Here is a 20,434-nt window from a genome sequence, read left to right as displayed (position 1 = left end):
AACTCTGGGCAGAATGCAGTGATGGAACGAACCGATTTTGTGTGAAACGGGGAATTCTGTGGATGGTAGTTAAAAGGACACAAAAATGCTGGAAGAATTCAGCCAGTCCCACAGTGTCCATAGGAGGTGAATATGTATCTTTACCTCCTATGGACTTTGCGAGACTGGTTGAGTTACTCCAGCATTTCTGTGTTTTAGAACTGATTTGGTGTCCATATCTTTAAGTAATTTCATGCCTTCCTTGTTTGACATGGAATTCCCAGACTTCCTTCCAGTTAAATGGGTAAATATTAGTCTTTCTATTTGGGACCATTGCCATTCAACAGTAAATCTAGGCTATCATAAGCTTTAACTTAGTTTATTTCAGTTACAAGCCTGTTGGAATTTATGCCTGCATGCGTATGATGTATACCATGGGGAACCATTTTAGTTCTGTTTTAAAGAATGAATGAAGTACCACGTCTCAGTGTGCAGTGATGTCCTTGAAACATTAAAAACATAACAGTGGCAATGAGGATCGAAATGCACCCCTGCAATGCTCCAGACCTTGGAGTGAGGAGTTAAAAGGGAAACACATGTTCCTTCTCAAGGTGGACCCCACAAGCTCAACCACAACGAACAAAGAAGATTCAAAATGGAGCTGACAACTGGAGCAGCAGTTTCGCTGATGCCATTAAATTTGAAACAACTCCTGCCTCACCCTGCCATTAAACAAGCCAAGTGCCCGAGAAACAGAGGTTAAAAAGGATAAAAAGAAGGGACAGAGATACTAAAAACACCATACCTAAGAAGGATGAAAACCCCAACAATGATTTGGAAGAAGAAAAGGTTGGGGGGGGGGGTGAAATCATGTACATTTGTGGATTTAATGATAGAAAATCAGAATTCTATGTCATGGTGAAAATCAACAAAGAAGTTCTTCGGAAGAAACTGGAATCATACATTCAACTAGATTGGATGGAAATTGGATCCATTATGAACTTGTGCCTAGAAGATAAAGACAAGTCAAAGCTGGAAAAAGTTCTCAAGTAGTATCAGGGGATTGGAGCCTAATTTAAAAGAAATTCCAGAACAGTACCTTTTGCCATAAAAGGAAAGATTGAAGCGGAACTTAATAGACTGGAAGATGAGGCAATACTGGAGAAAATCCAAGGCAGCGATTGGGCAGTCTCCATCATGCCTGTGCAAAAAGCCAATGGGACATTTGAATTTGTGGTGATTACAAAGTCACCAATAATCAGGCTTTGCAGATACCAGAACACCTTATACCCAGAGCAGAAGAATTATTCCAAGCCTTGAATGAAGGAAAGAAATTCACCAAGTTAGACTTATTGCAAGCATATCAACAAATAGATTTGGGTGATGACTCAAAGAAATATGTGGCAATCAATACTCATTTAGGGTTATTCACCTATACTTGAATGCCATATGGAATATCAGCAGTCCTAGCCATATTTCAAGCGGCCATGGACTTAATGTAGTTTGCTACCGCGATGTCATTATAATTACTGGTTGAGACGACTCTGACCACTTTTCCAATCTAGAAAAGGTCGTAACCAGATTACAAGAAGCAAACATCTGGCTGCGCCAAGACAAGTATGTATTTATGGTACCTCCGTCATGTATCTGTGCTTTACAATTAACAGCGAAGGAGTACGAATGGAGACCACTGGCACTGAAGTGGTCCGCAAAGCACCCGACCCAACAAACCGAGCTGAATTGCAGTCATTCCTGGGTTTGGTTTAATCATTATCAGAAACACGCTGTGCAGCCCACTAAACCAACTTTTAAATAACCAAATAGTATTGGAATGACAAGATTAATAATGCTGTGGACCACTTGAAAGAAATACTAACATCAAGTGACAATGACTATGACCCAAACAAAGAAGTAACTCTGGCAGTGGATATGTCGCCAGTAGAATTAGGAGTGGTGTTGTCACTGATAAAGGGGAACAACTGGTGGCTTATGCCTCCTGTGAATGGAATTATCCACAACTGGGAAAAGAAGGACTTGCCATAGTGTTTGGCATCAAACGTTTCCACCAAAACTTATATGGTAGAAAGTTTACGTTGGTAACCAACAACAAACCACTGAGTTTAATTTTAGGCCCTAAAAAGGGGATAGCAATGCTAGCGGCAACAGGAATTCAAAGAAGGGCCATGTTGCTTGCCGGATACGATTACGATTTAAAACATAGTTCAACAGCACGGTTGTTTTGTGTTGCTGGTTTATCTTGCCTGCCCTTACCGGAAACTAAACAGAAAGACAAGATTATTAGATGGACAGCGGAGGCTACAGCTATCAATCAAGAACAACTTCACCGTTTACCTATTACAGCGAAAGAAATACAAAAGAGTTCCTATTCATTTTCACGTTCTACGAATTGCACAATGTAAAAGTGAACTGGTTAATTAATCTGTGGCCAATTTAGTTTGGGGCTGGGATTCTAGCTTCATGGAGTTTTGCTCACATCGTCTCATTTGTTAGTTATCCTTCCTAGACTTCTAGAAAGCAAGCCCCTTTAAATGTAAATTGGGAAGGGCACAAAATTGCTGAGGATTGCAGAGGTGAGGAGCAACTGTTTTTCCCAGTGAATCTGCAATTCTCTACCCAAGGAAGCAGTGGAGGCTGCCTCTTTAAAATATACTTAAGACACATTTAGTCAGATGTTTGCATTGTAGGGGAATTAAGAAAATGGAGCTTAGTCCATGGTCAGATCAGGCTTGATCTTCTTAAATGGCAGAGCAAGCTTGATGAGCCAGATGGGCTTCTCCTGCTTCTATTTCTTGTGTTCATGGAAAAATAAAATTTCTATTTTGAGTATATTTGCTCATGAGATTGATGGTATGATTGATTTGACTCACTGCTTTTAAGTTGCTGATAGAGTATTAAAAGAGTTTTTCTTTTTCAAATTTGTTAATTGACAATGGAGCTGGTAGAATCACTATTTCACAGTGCTAGAGACCCAGGGTTGATCCCGACTTCAACCAATGTCTTTGTGGAATTTGCACATTCTCCTTGTGACCATGTAGTTTCTTCCATATGCTCTGATTTCCTCCCACTTCTCAAACCTGTGAGGGATGTGAGATAATGGCCACTGTAAATTTTCTTTAGTATGTGGATGAGTGGCAGAATCTGGGAGGAGTTGATGAGAATGTGGGGGAAAATAAAAATGGGATTAATGTAGGATTTGAGGTGATGGTTGATGTTTGGCATGACTGAGTGGGCTGAAGGGTCTGTTTTTATGTTGCATGTCTCTGTGATTCTGTGACTATTTAAAATACATCCCTTGTATGGATATATTTAAGAGCGTGAGTCATCAGGGACTGTACTCACTGGAATTTAGAAGAAAGAGAGGGGATCATAAAAAAAAATGTATAAAATTTTGAAAGACATAGATATGGTAGAGGTAATCAAGTTGTTTCCGTTGGTGGGGGAAACTAGAACTAGGGGACATAGCCTCAAGATTCAGGGTGGCAGATTTAGGATCGAGACGAGGAGGAACTGCTTTTACCAGAGAGTGGTAAATCTGTGGAATTCGCTGCCCATTGAAGCAGAGAAGGCAACCTGAGTAAATGTATTTAAGACAAGGTTGGATAGATTTTTATATAGAAGGGGAATTGATGGATATGGGGAAAATCCATGTAGGTGGAGATGAATCTAACATCAGATCAGGCTTGGAATGGCGGAGCAATCTTGATAGGCCAGATGGCCAACTCCCACTTCTGTTTCTTATGTTCTTCTGTACAATGATTTTATATTTATCTGCTACTTTTGCAGCATTATCATATTTGAAATAGAAGATTGGTGACCTCAACTTTAACTTTGTATTTAGACTGGTACTTCAGTATGGAACAGGGTGAATACTACAGCGTTGGAAATAGCATGAAGTGAGGACTTGAGTTTGTGAACTGGACATTGAAAGTATTTTTTTTGAAGAAGACGACTAGATTCTTCCATTGTGCTGGCCAAAGTTAAACAACTACCAAAGCCACAGGCTGTCTGGAAACTAATTCAGATAACTTGCAATGTTGGTATCATATTTTGCACCAAGATGCCACAGAATCCATGACATTGTAAGATTGTCCATTTATACTAACTCTGTAACATTGTTTTACTGCCTTTATCTTAGTTTATTTCTTGCTGAAACAGTTATCAATATATTTTATTTTCACTAGATTCCCAGCAAATGATCAACCCACCTATATCTGCTGTCCATAGATTTGAGGTAATGTTACAATGACCTTGTGTCAAATTGCATTTGCTAAGAGTTGGTGACGTTATTGGCTCATTTCCTATTTTCAGATTCTTTCACTGAATTGTTCTTGCCTCTTTCAACCCCACTTTTGTGATTTTGACCTTTTGACCACTGTTGAATTTAATCTCTTCTTCATTGTTGGCTGTGCCTGATTGCCATGATCCTAAATCCAGAATTCCCTCCCTTCATTTCTGTGCTCTCTATTTTTTTTAGGATGCCAAAGAGAATGAGCACTTGCCCATTTTCTATCTAAAGCCCCTTTTCCACTGGCATCCTGGTGTGCAGTGTCCTGGGAGAGGAAGCAATTTGTGCTGTTTCCACTGGGCCACGCTTAACTGGGACACAACACATCCCTGGGGATTGGAGTGCTCTACCTTCAACTGGAAATGGATGACTTTCTGCTGTCCCTTTTCTACTGGTTTTATCAGCACGCCGGCATCAGCTGACGCCGGGGATATGAGCAGGGGTCGAGCTGGTTAATCCCTGGTGTGAAATTGTGTCATTTGATGCCAGCGTGGTGTGTGCTGACAGCTTTCTTTTTCCACTGGACCCTGTCCCAGTTAATTCCTGGGACAAGGTGCCGGTGGAAAAGGGGCTTAAGTTCTGGAGCTCTTTACCCAACACCTCTCTGAGAGTGCCGTTGCCAGATGTCAGGAGTTAATGGTTCTAGGTTACGACACTTGCTGCTTTTTTGTTCTTTAATTGATCATGTGTAGTAATGATCAGCCAAATGGTATATTTCAGAAATCACTTCTGCCCTTATTTCAGTTATGAGGTTTCAAGAATTGAGCACCCATCCATTTGAAGGATAATAGTTTGTACAGACATCATAGATACTGTGGGTTTGAGTTAACACTGTTGTGCAAAATGAATTTGACCAAGGCACGTTCTCCACTTTCAATTATGGTGTTGATTATTTGTGAAACAGGGATTTCATTCTACATATTAATGCATAATGGGCAGTTGAAGTGCTGTTGGACATTTTTCAGACTTTTTTATGCATCAAATTGTTATTCTTTTACCTCAGTAAGGTGATCAGATTTAATACGAGACCATTATCAGATTCAAAACAGTCAAAATATTCAAAAAAGAATTTAAGCTAATTTTTTATCAGGGTACAAACAACATTGTAAATCTAATGATTATTGCAGACAGACCAAACTAGATCACATAGTCATTGTGTAACTGTTAATTCAGTCAAATTAATTAAGTGCATTTACTGTACAGTCATAGGAAGATTCATTTTTAGGTTGCAAAGCAATAGCTGGTACAATTGACTGTAAAACTAGTGTTGAGAACATCAATTTCTGTTGGTAGTATTTCAAGAAACGTGGCATCGTGAAGGTGGTGACTTAGTCACTATTAATAAATTTATTAAAAATTCAACAGAAGCTTTCAAATATAGTAAACAATTTTATTGCCAATTACCACTCATCAGAATTTGTCATGAACAAATCATGAAATTCGGTGTTTTGCCGCAGCGTCACAGTGCAAACGTTCATATTATAACCATATTACAACATTACTATAAATAAAAAAAAAAATAGTTGTGCACGAAAAGTAAGTTCATTGGTTATTCAGGAATCTGATGGCAGCGGGGAAGAAGTTGTCCTTGCGCCGCTGAGTGCTCGTCATTAGACTGCTGTACCTTTTCCTGATGGTAGCAGAGTGAAGAGGGCATGGCCTGGGTGGTGGGGGTCTTTGAGGATAGAGGCTGCTTTTTTGAAGCACTGCCTCGTGTAGATATCATCGACGGAGTGAAGTCTGGTGCCTGTGATGTCATCAGGCTGAGATAACAACCTTCTGGAGTTTATTCTTGCTCTGAGAGTTGGCACCTCCAAACCATGCAGTGATATAATCAGCCTGAATGCTCTCCACGGTACACCTATAGAAGTTTTCGAGAGTTTTTAGTGACATACCAAATCTCTTCAGGAGCCTCATGAAGTAAAGCTGCTGGTGAGCCCATCAACACTGAAGCTCCAGGAGATGTTGACACCCAGAAATTTGAAGTTTTTGACCCTCTCCACTACTAAGCCCTCGATGAGGACTGGGTCATGTTCCCCTGACTTCATTCTGAAGTCCACAATCATCTCCTTGGTTTTGCTAACATTGAGTGTAAGGTTGTTGTCGTTACACCATTCAACGAGCTGATCTATCTCCCTCCTGTACACTTCCTCATTGTTGGTTTGTGATTCTGCCGACAACTGTGGTGTCATCGGCAAACTTGTAGATGGCATTGGAATTGTGCCTGGCCACACAGTCTTGGATGTATAATGAGTAGAGCAGTGGGCTAACCACACATCTTTAGGGTGTATCTGTGTTGATAATCAATGAGGAGGAGACGCTGTTTCCAATTTGTACTGACTGGTTTTCCAATCAGAAAGCCAAGGATCCAGTTACAGAGTGGGGTACAGAGGCTTAGAATTTGTAGCTTCTTGTCCAGCACTGAGGGAATAATGGTATTGAAGGCCGAGCTGTAACCGATTAAAGAGCAGCTGTATATATGAATTGCTGTTTTCAAGGTGATCCAGAGTCGCGTGGAGAGCCAGCGATACTGGATTTGCAGTATCACGATTGCAGTGGGTCCAGATCTTTACTTAGGTATATGTTAATTCTGGCCATGACCAATTAGTGCTACTGGGCGGTAGTCGTTGAGGCAACTCACACTATTCTTCTTGGATACCAGGATGATTGATACCCTTTTGAAGCAGGTGGGAACCTCTGACTGCAGGAATGAGGTTGAAAATGTATTATGTCCTCTACATTGAACTGCTGTGAAGTGGTTCATAGAAGAGAAACCAGTGCCAAGTAATTTAAAAAGAGAGTGATCATAAGCCCAGCAGACTAAAATTCAGAGCTGAAGGACCTGTTTTCATATTCTATAACTCTGAGTCTTTGAAGACTGAGAACAAGTGTAGCAGACATTTGCAAATACCATCAACTCCAAGACATGTACAATAGTTTTGTAAAAAAATATGTCATTTGTGTGGTGTCATTTCAAGGTCCTGGAGATCCACACTAAAACACCAGTGTTTTACAAGCACTATAGATTCATTAAGGCAATTCACCACTGTGTTTTTCAAGGACAATTAGAATGGGTAATAAATGCTTTTATTGGCAAGGCTCATAATTGAATAAAAAAAAAATCAAGGATTGTAATGGAAACAAGAAGTGGGGTTTCTACTTCAATGTAGATGGCAGTGTAATAATAGATGGAGATTGCTATTAATACGTAGTATTGATGTGAAACTCCTTTCCATTGTAGTATTGTTACATGACAACAATACACAAAATTCATCAACTTTTGCCTGCTGTAAAGGCACACAAAAGAGGTGGTACTAGCATAGCCTGGTACCCTTTAATAATAAGAGAAGGAGAAGAAAAAGAGAATCCTTTCAGAGACACTGAGTGTCTCCCTGCTCTCCCAGTCTCTGCAACTGCACAGGCTCCAGTCCAATCCATTGGTGAACTCCCAGTTCTGACCCCCCCGATATGATTGGGAAGCTTTCAGTGCCCAAGGCCTCTTCAGAAACCCTTCTTGTCCTCGGTACCCTCTCGAATCCTGATACCTTGTTCCCACAAGCTAATCTCCAGCATCCCACAGCCTGGTTTGAGTAATTTGGCTGTCAGTCTCCAGCAAGACTGCAGCGAGTCCTTCAGCTGCTGAACCCCTTGCTGGTCTGCTGCCTTGGCCACCTTCCCTTTTGGATGGTCTCCCAGGCTTCTTCTCAATAGGGAAGTGATCTTCCTGCTTCCCTTGCTCTGTGCTGCTCCGCGAATCCCATGGAGACCCCAGCTAGACCTTGGGCACAGACCTCCTTGGCTTCACGGTTATAAAAATGCAGTTGGCCTGTTTAATAGGCTGTTTAAAGCCTGTATGGGGTCATTAGTATCATGACTGGGCATTTGGACCCCACAGAGGAGCACTGTATCTCTTCTCTCCCACATGAGCACAAGTAGCAACTTTGCTGTTGGCAGCTCCAGCAGCATGGTCATATTTTGGGGGTTTGATTATCATGGTATATGGGGCTTTAAATATATCAAGAATTATTCTTGAATAGGCATCAATACTGCCAATAAGGAGAGATTAAACAAACTCTCTTTTACTATACTGTAAAGCAACCGTTCTCAAGCTTTTTTCCCAACCGCCGGACTATTCTCAAAGTTAATGGGCCCCCATCTCTGTGAAGCAGTCAGGTTTTGAGGAATTCTGTACTTCTACCAACTCCACACACACAAAAAAAATTATGCACTTGAGGTAAAAAGAACAAAAGGCTTTTTACTTACATGTGCTGTGGGCATGCTGGGGGAGGGGAGGGGGGCAGGTGTAGGGCCCCCATTAAAATGGCTCCTCCAGAGTTTAGAAGAATTAAAGGCGATTGCATTAAAGCATACAAAATTCTTCCGGAGTTTTCCAGGGTGGGTATGGAGTTGGGAAGTGCTGTGACAGGGGTATCTAGAATCCGAGATCACAACTGAAAAGCAAGAGAACAGACATTCGTGATTGGGATGAAAAGGAAATGATTCTCTTGGTGATGATAAAGCTTTAGAATTCACTATTCACTATCCAAGTTCCATGGAAGCTTGATTGCTAAGTATATTCAAGACTTGTAGCTTGATTTTTGAAATCAAAGTAAGTTAGGGACTAGTTTAATGCATAAAAGATCAGCCATGATCTTGTTGAATGGCAGTGAGGAAACAAAGGCAGAATGGTCTACTATTTAGATACTTGTTTCATAGTCATGGGTTACTGTGGGCAGATGAAAATGTGGAGTTGTAGTTACGATCGGATCAGCTAGAATTGAGACTAGAGATCTGCACTTCTGATTATAATTATACAATATGTTTGCATTAGGGTTAGGGTTTGAACAGTTTCTGTTGAACGTCACAGTGTGGTTGACTTTCATAACTTCAATCTGAATGACTATTAAACAGTAATGCCTCTTTTATTTAGAAAAAAGTAGTTTTTAAAAATAAAAAATTCAGTCAAAACCTGGTAGTTAGTAGGTAGCCAAAACCAGGTATCCAAAGCAAAACACTTTGAAATTCCATTCTTTGTCCAACTTTCAGACTCATTGTATGTGGCAAAGGATCATGTTACTCCTCAAATTGCCTATGTCCATCACTATTGACAGTCAATTACATAGATTAAAAATTATTAAAATCATACTTCCATGATTAAATATTTTGTACATGAGAGTTACTGTGTTCCTAATTTTAAACACAGCACTCTAATGTAAAGCAAACATTAACATATCTGTCAGTGATTATTTTTGGAAAATGTCTTCTAATTTATAAATAATTTTCCCTCTTAAAAATAATTGTTTACCTTTAACTTTGTGAGTATATCAATTGAGAAAATGAGAAACTGCTACACAATTTGGTAATTTACATTTCTTTTCAACATTTAAAGAATTAAACTACAATCAAGCATAATACTAATTTCAAACAAGTAGTTTTTTTTAACTATTTAATGAAAACAAAATAGTTTACCAAGACTGATGGAAAGATGTGGAATTTCCAACTGTTGGCTGATTGCATTTACAGGGTGCCATCCCATCTACCTTTTAAAATCGTACTCGTGAAAGTATATTAAAAATAATGTCGTTTTGTTAATGAATCTAGCACTCTTGCTGTCAGGTGCAGTTCAGTATTCAGCTTGCAAAAAAAAGCTATTTTTAAAAATTTGTTTATCCAGAAAAGTGGAATTTTTTATAAAATCGTACTTTAAATAGCTTGAAGATTCTAATTTTATCATATCACGCTAAGACACATAGAAAGCTGATTGCTTTTTTATTGATGGGGCAATTAATAAACATTCTTGCATTTTCAGTCCTATAATTCTGTGCTTTTTCTTCTGCTTCATAGACATATTTCAAAAGAATGTGCATGTACTTCTCATCCCTTCCACTTGTGTCCAGGATCTATGTTGGAAGGTGTACAACTTTATTTCAATGCTGTGCTCCACCTGCCACTGTTAAAGCATTTTCCCATTTTTATCATAAAATGAATTTCACATGAAATCTCCTTCTCTCTCAAATGTTCCTTTGAACATATCCCTTCAGCTAAATTTTTCAATGATTGTTGTATTATCTATTTGTGTGGCTTGTTTAAAATATTATTCAGTAGTCTTCAGGTGAAGTGTTTTGGCTATTTTATGGTGTTAAAGATGTTGCTGTTAAGGTGAAAAGGCTGCACAGCGCATCAGTGAAAATGAGGCTGATAAGAATGTAGATGGCAATTTAACAATACTGAGGGGGGAAGCAGACAGATTGCTGGATCGTGAGTGAGGTGGATTCATGGAAGGGATCAGAAATTGTGTTTCATCTTATTGAGATTTAATGTCACATTGGCAATTGGAAGAGCCTAATGAGGGACACAATTTAAGATGTGACGGCAAAGAAATAGGTGAAGATGGCTTAAAAGTTTTCATCGAGCATTTCTTAGGGAGAGGTATATTGACTACAAAGAGTGAATGAAGTTGGTTGGAAAGAAAATTTTCAAGCCAGGTAACAGCAAAACCTATTGCTGACATACTGATATTAGTGAGAGAAATACATTGGTGAACACATTTCAATAGGTTTTTCATTCAGTATGCTTCTTTATGATCAGCTTGTGGATGAAGGGGCCTTATTGGGCGTGTAGATGGAGTGCAATGTGAGGGAGTGCTCCCAGTAAGTGATGGTTAGTTTTACATACTTCTTATTTCCTCTTGAATGAACGGGGAGGTAAACTGCAATGGAAGCACAACAGCCAGTGTAAGAATATGCAGATCAAATTTTAACATCAGTGTTGCATTTTCATTCTCTCCCTATACCCCTTGACTTCATTATAGTTCAAATATGTGTCAGTTTCCTCCTTGAACATGCTCATTGATTCAGCTTCCAACCATTGTGTAAACTCATTCCACTAAAATACTAATTTCCTTTTTTTTTTAATTCTTCAACTGAAATTGGATAACTGCATATATTCTTTCCTTAATGGTCCCCTTATCTCTTCTAAACCTACCTACCACCACTTAGTTTAGATTTAGACATATCCCCACCATAGAAAAAAGATACTTGCTGATTTAACCCCTCTATCCCTCTCATAATTTGGCATGACTCTATCAGGTCACCTCTAAGCCACCTCTGCTCCAGGGAAAACAAGCTGCACCTAATCAGTCTCTCCTGTTAACAGTAATGCTCTAAACTAAGCAACATTCAAGTGAATCTTCTCTGTGCCCTCTTGTCTGCAATTGCATTCTTCCTAAAGTGCCCAGAGTACACCAAGTGTGGCCTAACCAATGTTTTAGATATGTAAAATTGTGAAAGTGGACAATAATTAGGGTGCAAATAATTCAGGTAATGATGAGAGGAAGTAGAATGTTTTTCATTAACTGAAGTGGTGAGTCTGGAACTCTGTTATGAAAGATGAATGAGATAGAAACCTCTTTGGAAATCACATTTAATGAGTTTGTCTTTGAGAATTTACTGTTACCTGCAGGGTTTTGTACTGAGGAGAGCTGGATAGTGAAATTAATTTAAATTGTACTTTCTTGGTTGAAGGTGGTGTGCCAAATGGCTTCTTTCTGTGTCATAAATTTCTGTTAATTTATCAAAATAAGGATGGTGCAGATCCATTTTTTTTATTCAAAAAGGATTAAAAAAAATTATTTCTTTTTATGGACATTGTGGTAAGACTTCTTGTCATAAGGGGCAGCACGGTTATCGTAGCATTTAAAGGAACGCTATTACAGTGCCAGCGACCCAGGTTCCAATCCGGTGCAGTCTGTAAGGAGTTTGTATGTTCTCTGCCTATCTAAGTGGGATTGTTTAGGTGCTTCAGTTTTCCTCCCATTGTTCAAAAAATGTACCGGGGATTGTAGGTCAATTGGGTGTAATTGAGCAGCACGGGCTCATGAAGGACCCTTTACCTTGCTGTATGTCCAAAATTTAAAGGTGTCAGTTGGAAAAAGTTGAATGGAGCTGTAGGCTCCGAATCAGTTGAGACAAAAATCAGAAAGTTATTTCTGTAGGCCGTGCTAAATTGAAGATTCATTTAGAAAAAGTGAGTACAAATGAAAGCGGCTGTCAACATACACTACCTATGCCAACATAAATGAAGCATAATTATTTCCATTCATACAAATTCACTTTGTTTGCGTAATACAGTTTAATATTCATTGTGGTCATAGAAAATAGGACATGAGAACCGTGCAGCATAGAAACAGGTGCTTTGGGCCATGTGTGGGCTGAATGTGATGTCCAAATTAAACTAAAAATCTGCTGCTTGCTCTACCCTTACATTTTCATGTATCTATATGGAAGCCTCTCAAATTGTACTATTTGATTTAAATTTAGAAATTTTAAAATTGTATTTACCACACAGTAGAAGCTGATTCTGGCCTTTGAATCCTGTGTTGCCCAGGTTACACCCAGTTAACCTGCAACCCCGCATGTTTTGGAGGGTGTGAGGAAACCGGAACACCTGGGGAAAACTTACAAGCTCCTTACAGACAGTGCCGGATTCGAACTTGGGTGACTGGCACTGTAATAGCGTGTAACCATGACATGAACCATGCCACCCTTTGCTTCCACCACTATTTCTGACATTCCAGGCACATACTGTCCCACTCTCAGTAAAATATTTGCCCTATTTATCATCCTTAAAATTCCTCACCCTCACGTTAAATTCATGACCTCTGTTTCTGTGGGGAAAGATTCTGACTGTCCATTCCTTTAAATGCGTCACGATGTTACATACTGTACCTCTATCAGATTTCCCCTCAACCTCTTGCGCTCTGGAGAAAACGACCCAAGTTTGTTCAATCTCTCGCAATACCCTCTAAGTCAGGCACCATCCTAGTAAATCTGTTCCTTTTCCAAGGTTCCCACATCCTTCTTGTAATGGGGTGAATGGTATTGCAGACAGTATTCCAAGAATGGCCGAACCAAAGTTTTATATAGCTACAATATGACCTCCTTACTTTTATACTCAATGCCCTGCCTAATGAAACCAGGGATACATTACACCTTCTTTTCCACCCTACCAACTTGCATGGTCACTTTCAATGAGGTTTGGATTCCCAGATTCATATGTTGTACTGTTCTTATGTCTATTTTCTATGAATATTAAGCAGTGTTATACAAACAAGCTAAATTAGTATGAATGGAGATAATTATGCTTCATTAATGTTGGCACATTTAATGGTAGGGTTCTTTACATTTGACCTCCCAAAGTGCAACATGTCACACTTGTCTGGATTAAACTCCATCTGCCATTTCCCCGTCCTCATATCCATTGTATTCTACACAGTCCACATCTCACCAATATTTGTATCATCTGGAGACTTGCTAATTCACCTACATACTTTTTCATCCAAGTTATTTCTTTTTTTGACTTGGCTTCGCGGATGAAGATTAATGGAGGGGTAATGTCCACGTCAGCTGCAGGCTCGTTTGTGGCTGACAAGTCCAATGCGGGACAGGCAGACACGGTTGCAGCGGTTGCGAGGGAAAATTGGTTGGTTGGGGTTGGGTGTTCGGTTTTTCCTCCTTTGTCTTTTGTCAGTGAGGTGGTCTTCATACTAATCCCTGCAGGATACCACTGGTCTCAGACCTCCAGCCTGATTAACAATCTTCCACACTTTCTACTATGAGCCAAATAATTTTGTAATTGGACATTCAACTCACCATGGAGCTACACCTTCTGAATCAGCCTTCCATGAGGCACCTTGTCAAACTATTTACTACAGTTCATTAGGCAACATCTACTGTCCTACCCTCATCCACCATCATTGTTGCCTCTTCAAGACTCAATAAAATTGGAAAAAACATATAATCATATAACCATTTACAAAGCAGAAACAGGCCATGTTGGCCTTTCGAGTCCGCACCGGTTCACTATCTCATTAAACTCAGCTTGGTTATTCATTTATACAATAGATTAACAATGGGTGTCAAGAGTTCAATTCTTTCTCACTTCTATTTTAATTGACCTGCCATGTTAGTTGTCTTTAATCAGACTATCACTTTCCAAATGTGCATAAATCCTATTTGATGTATCCTTTCTAATAGCTTCCCTACCACTGATGTGATAGATGGATTGTGCTTTTTTTCTTCCCCCTCCCGAGCACTGCTACTGTCCAGTCCTCTGGAACTTCTGTCACTAGTGAAGATCTGTAGCTCTAGGTCAAGGCCCCAGCAATCTCTTGAATTGCTTCCTTCAATAATCATAGATGTATCCCATTAGATCCAAGGGCTTGTCTACCTTGATGGTCCTCAAAAGACCCAACACCACCTCAAAATGTAAGGTGGCCTAGGCAGGCATTGTAGACACATGGTTGCAAGGTGCTTTAGATTGTGAGTTGAATGTTTCAGGGCAAATGACATTTTCCAAAGTAAGACAGAAAAAGATGTGGTAGAGGATGAGAAATGATCTTGTCTCACCTCTCCCCACACCTACAACTGTGTGGCTCGTTACGACAATAACACTATCTACAAATTTGCCGAAGGTACCACAGTAGTGGGTTGAAAGATTATGAGCAGTATCCAGGAGGGAAATTGAAAACTTGGCTGAATGGGACACCAACAACAACCTTGCACTAAATGTCACCAAAACTAAGGAGTTTGTTGTTGACTTCAGGAGGGGAAAGCCAGAGGTATACAATCCAGTGATCATTTGGGATCAGAGGTGGAGAGGGTGAGCATTTAAGTTCTTGGGAGTCACTATCTTGGAGGATTTTCTTGGATCCAACACGCTAAGGCATCATGAAGAAAGCATGTTAGCGCCTTAACTTACTCAGGAGTTTTCAGAGGTTTGGTATGACCAGAAACCCTGGGGAATTTCTACAGATATGTGGTGGAAAGTGTACTGACTGGCTTCAACATGGTCTGGTATTGCCCTCCAAAAGGTAGTGGACATGCCCAGGACATCACAGGCAAAACCCTCCCTACTATTGCGAACATCCACAGGGAACACCGCTGTCAGAGAGCAACAGCAATCATCAAGGATCCACACCACGTAGCACACGCTCTATTCTCGCTTTTGTCATCAGGAAAGAAGTATAGGTGCCATAAGACTATCAAGTTCTGGGAGAGCTTCTACCCCTCCATCATCAGACTTCTCAACAACAAACTCAATCAGGGACTTACTTGTGCACTTTATTGATTTAAAAAAAAAAATTCTCTCTGTATTACACAGTCAGTTTGTTTACATTCGTTATCCGTTTACAGTTCTTATCTTGTTTACATGTATATGCTGTGTACACTTTTTTGCACAAGCAATAAGTAGTAATTCTGGCTTTCCCACAGAAAAAAATGTCCAGTAAAATATTACTACAATGGAAAATTGGTTTGTGATAAAAGATTGAGCAGGTTGGACCTGTGCTCATTTTTGAAACCTATCAAATCCCTTAAAGGCTTTGGAGGACAAATGATACTGAATGTTTCCTCTCATGGAACTAGGGGTCATGCTTTAAGCATAAGGAGTTTCCCATTTAAAACATACATGAGGAAGAATTTTGGCACACATATTGATAACACAAAAGTGTCATAAATATTGAAAATTCTCTAACTCAGTATTTCTCAACCTTTTGTTTTCCCTTCACATACCACTTTAAGTATTCCCTATGCCATAGGTGCTCTGTGATTAGTAAGGGATTGCTTAAGGTGGCATGTGAGTCGGAAGGGAAGATTGAGAATCACTGTTTTCATCGTACCGAATTGACTCGTTATGTGCACAGTTTCATCATGCCAAAGGAAATGGGCCAGTGACAATTTTTCTCAAACTAAATATTTCAGTAACAGTTATGTCGAGAGCAGTGATTCTCAATCTTCCCTTCCCACTCGCATGCCACCTTAAGCAATCCCTTACTAATCACAGAGCACCGATGGCATAGGGACTACTTAAAGTGGTATGTGAGTGAAAAGGAAAAGGTTTAGTATCACTGCTCTAACTTAAAGAGCAATGAGTGTCACCATATTTGATCATATTCATAGCTGAAATGGGCAAATGTTTCAACAGTAGGCGAATTGAGTGTACATGGACCACGTAGTGTGCTGAGGTCAAGGTCGATCAGCTGTGATCCTATTGAATGGTAGAGCAGTGTCATAGGGCTGTATGTTCTACTCCTACACCACCTTAGATTATTATGTTCTGAGATTTTATAAAATAAAACTATTTCAGATAATTCTTGAAGCTTTATTATTAATGTAGATTAATATTTAGGATGTCCATTTTGGAGAATGTGATAGAAGTACAGCACCCGTTTATAACCATTTATGAGGTTCTACACATTAGATCCTTATCCGGAACTGAAATTCCAAATAAATTATGTTGACCAGGTACAGAACTTAGGCCCTATCTTGACCCCAAACTCTTCCACTTTCTAGATACATTGCCTGTTGGAATATCATTTCATGGTGTCTCCAATTTTAAAGATTTCTAAACCAAGTGCTTGCTTTAATTCCGAAATGCCTGGTTGTAAATTTTCTTGAATTTTTAATAGTGTATCTTCTTTTAAAATGTAATATTTTTTAATGCAAAACTTGCATTGTCTTTGGCTGCTTTTGTAACGCCATAGGTTTCAGTCCAACCACTGCTTCAAATAATAGAAAATTAAGCTTGCATTTAACCGACTCATATGATGAAATGCAGAATTGCAAGTGTCCTCCCTTATCTCCATAAAATTAGTTTTAAATGTTTCTTTAGTGATTGTATATTTTAACATATAAAAGTAGCAGTAATATAATGGAGAAAGATAAATTTTTCTGTATTTTGACCTTGAATTCCCAAAATTACCAAATGTTAGTTGAAGAACAATGAAACTTAAACCACATGAAAGGCAATATGTGCTCCATGAAAGAAATAGCTAAAAGTAATGTTGAATGATGCCACCAAAAAGATTGACTATGCCAAACGATTGAATAATATTGTTACTTGCGTAAGAGAGTACAAAAGCACATCTTATTCTTAATAATCTTCGTTCTGAGTAAAGATGAAAATATTTGGTGGATAACATTGTTTAATACTGAAAATTTGATTTTGTAACAATGTCAGTTTTTATGGAAGAGGTAAATGCGGAAGTTTGCATAAAGTTAATAGTAATAGAACAGGCATGCATTTATAACAAATTTATTTATGCACTGTGGAACTAAGCACCCAGGTGAAGGTGCTCATGAAATGATCTGACAATCTGCGTCCAGTCTTCCTAATATAGAGGAAGCCACATTGGGAGCTCACAGGTGAGGTGTTGCTTTAAATTGCTACATTGAGCACTTTGGTTCTGTCTGCCGCAACAGTATGGACCTTCCAGTGGCAAAGCTTTTCAATTCCATACCTCATTGCCGTGCTGACATGTCTGCTAATGCCTTGTGTACTGCCAACTTGAGGTCTCTCACAAATTGGAGGAACTGCACTTTGTATTCCATCTTGGCTGTCTCCAACCAAATGGCATCAATATCGACCTGCAATTTCTATTAATCCCCTTCCCCTATCTCTTTCTCTCATCTCTCTATCTCCCTTCTTCTAGCTCCCTGCCCCTTCCCTTCGACCAGAGAGTTATCCTTTGTAACCTTCTACCCTCTCTTTTTATCGCTTCTCAGCTTTTCCCTCTTCTTCCCTGCATACACCTATTGCCTCTTACCTGTCAGCTCATGTTTCTCCCCCTTCTCACTCCATCCACCTTTTTATTCAGGCATTTGCCTGATTTTCAATATTCCTGAAAAATGACTCCGGCCTGAAATGTCACCTGCTTTTTATTATCCTGGCTACTGTGTGACCTGCTGAATTTCTCCAGCATTTTTGTGCACTGTTTTTTCTTGGCTTGGCTTCGCGGACGAAGATTTACGGAGGGGGTAAATGTCCACGTCAGCTGCAGGCTCGTTTGTGGCTGACAAGTCCGATGCGGGACAGGCAGACACGGTTGCAGCGGTTGCAGGGGAAAATTGGTTGGTTGGGGTTGGGTGTTGGGTTTTTCCTCCTTTGCCTTTTGTCAGTGAGGTGGGCTCTGCGGTCTTCTTCAAAGGAGGTTGCTGCCCGCCGAACTGTGAGGCGCCAAGATGCACGGTTTGAGGCGATATCAGCCCACTGGCGGTGGTCAATGTGGCAGGCACCAAGAGATTTCTTTAGGCAGTCCTTGTACCTTTTCTTTGGTGCACCTCTGTCACGGTGGCCAGTGGAGAGCTCGCCATATAACACGATCTTGGGAAGGCGATGGTCCTCCATTCTGGAGACATGACCCACCCAGCGCAGCTGGATCTTCAGCAGCGTGGACTCGATGCTGTCGACCTCTGCCATCTCGAGTACTTCGACGTTAGGGATGAAAGCGCTCCAATGAATGTTGAGGATGGAACGGAGACAACGCTGGTGGAAGCGTTCTAGGAGCCGTAGGTGATGCCGGTAGAGGACCCATGATTCGGAGCCGAACAGGAGTGTGGGTATGACAACGGCTCTGTATATGCTTATCTTTGTGAGGCTTTTCAGTTGGTTGTTTTTCCAGACTCTTTTGTGTAGTCTTCCAAAGGCGCTATTTGCCTTGGCGAGTCTGTTGTCTATCTCGTTGTCGATCCTTGCATCTGATGAAATGGTGCAGCCGAGATAGGTAAACTGGTTGACCGTTTTGAGTTTTGTGTGCCCGATGGAGATGTGGGGGGGCTGGTAGTCATGGTGGGGAGCTGGCTGATGGAGGACCTCAGTTTTCTTCAGGCTGACTTCCAGGCCAAACATTTTGGCAGTTTCCGCAAAACAGGACGTCAAGCGCTGAAGAGCAACATGTAGGAAAAGTACATTAAAGTATGAAACCATATTGGCAAAGAATCCCCTTGTAACTTGACTTAATTTTTTTTTTAATGGGTGCTTTTAATTACCTCTTTTTACTTGACTTTTGTGCACAATTCTAAAAAAAACATTCCACAACTAATGTTGCAGGGTGGTTAATCAATGCAAGATAACATCATTCAAGTGTGTTCAGCTTTATATGTTAAATTGCTTGTGCATTTTATCAGGAATATTTCCAAAAAATATTCTCACTCAGCAGTAAGAACAACATATATGTTTACCTGAATAATGTTAAACCTGGAGGATAGAATATCAGCCTTTGCAGAATTAAAACACAAATCATTCATCTGATTCTCGAAGCAAATAGTCTGTTGCTTTCTTCAGACTAGAATGAAAATGACATTAACAAGCACAGTTTTCTGATAAAATGGGTATTCTAATGTAATAGGAGTGTTCACCCCCATTTGCTTGGAATAGGGAACTTCTGGAATTTATTGCACCCTAAACTCTAAATGCCCATTCAAGTTTTAAAATATCATTCTCATCTGGATAATTGGAATAGTGATTGGGGTTTGAAATCTTGCATCGATTTTGGTTTGATATTTTGCAGGGCTGTAATTACAACTTAAACAAGAAGTAAGTGATAAGCATTTAATATAATTTTTTAAAGGATGCATTCTACAAGTGTACTTCAATTCTGTTGAGATCAAAATGATTGGTATATTATGTTTAAGAGTTTTAGATTGTTTTGCACTTATTAGGACTGCTATTTCATCTCTGGAATTTGGAATCTGATCCATACCAACTTGCTGAATGAAAATAATGTCCATATCATAAATTGTGATGTAGCTGCACATTTTATGATCTAATTGTTAAGTAATATGAACATAAAAATCAGAAACTATTTAGCCCATTAGGTGAATCCATGGACACTCAGTGACTCTGTTTTGCTTTTTCTCTGACTGTAAGAGGCGCGTTGGGCAATTTCTGCTAATGGTGAATCTGTCTGCTTTACTATAGCCAAAAACAAATTTTGTGTAATACTGCACTGTATTAGATGATAATAAAGGAATCTTGAATCTTGACCCTCCATTTGAATTCACTTTCTCAACCAATTATTTGTCCTGATTCCCTTAATTTTCAAAAGTCTATCCTATAGCCTTGAATTTATTTAGTGACCAATTATTTAATTGCAGAGATATTGATTTACTAGTTGTAATCATAACATTACTGGTCTTTTGCTGAGGTTTATAGCAGTAACATGTCCCCAGGGTGAGAATTTCAAAGATTCACAACATTTTAAATAAAGACATTTTTGCTTCTCTTGATCTCCACTTCCTTATTCTGAAACCATACACTCTAGAGCTAGAATCTTTAGTGAATGAAATGCACTCCCAGCAGTTTCCTGTCAAA

The 20,434-nt window shown here is 39.6% G+C and overlaps 1 protein-coding gene across 9 annotated transcripts in view; it reads left to right on the top strand.

The window, feature by feature from the left end:
• Window positions 1–20,434, top strand: part of cnot2 (CCR4-NOT transcription complex, subunit 2) — a 112,823-nt gene that overhangs the window by 9,975 nt on the left and 82,414 nt on the right. For 5 of the 9 annotated variants that reach the window (XM_069904082.1, XM_069904081.1, XM_069904085.1 and 2 more), the window contains one exon: window positions 4,182–4,231. The exons of 2 other annotated variants lie outside the window; for them this stretch is intronic. In XM_069904082.1, coding sequence (XP_069760183.1) covers window positions 4,193–4,231 — 39 coding nt within the window. In that variant the 5' untranslated portion in view covers window positions 4,182–4,192. Of the gene's footprint in view, window positions 1–3,867; window positions 4,080–4,181; window positions 4,232–17,392; window positions 17,488–20,434 lie in introns of those variants that run through there. 2 more of the 9 variants (XM_069904084.1, XM_069904090.1) reach the window with 2 other exon arrangements.

The sequence above is a fragment of the Narcine bancroftii genome, chromosome 11, assembly GCF_036971445.1.
Source record: "Narcine bancroftii isolate sNarBan1 chromosome 11, sNarBan1.hap1, whole genome shotgun sequence".
NCBI lineage: Eukaryota > Metazoa > Chordata > Chondrichthyes > Torpediniformes > Narcinidae > Narcine > Narcine bancroftii.
This window is presented reverse-complemented; position numbering and strand designations above follow the sequence as displayed.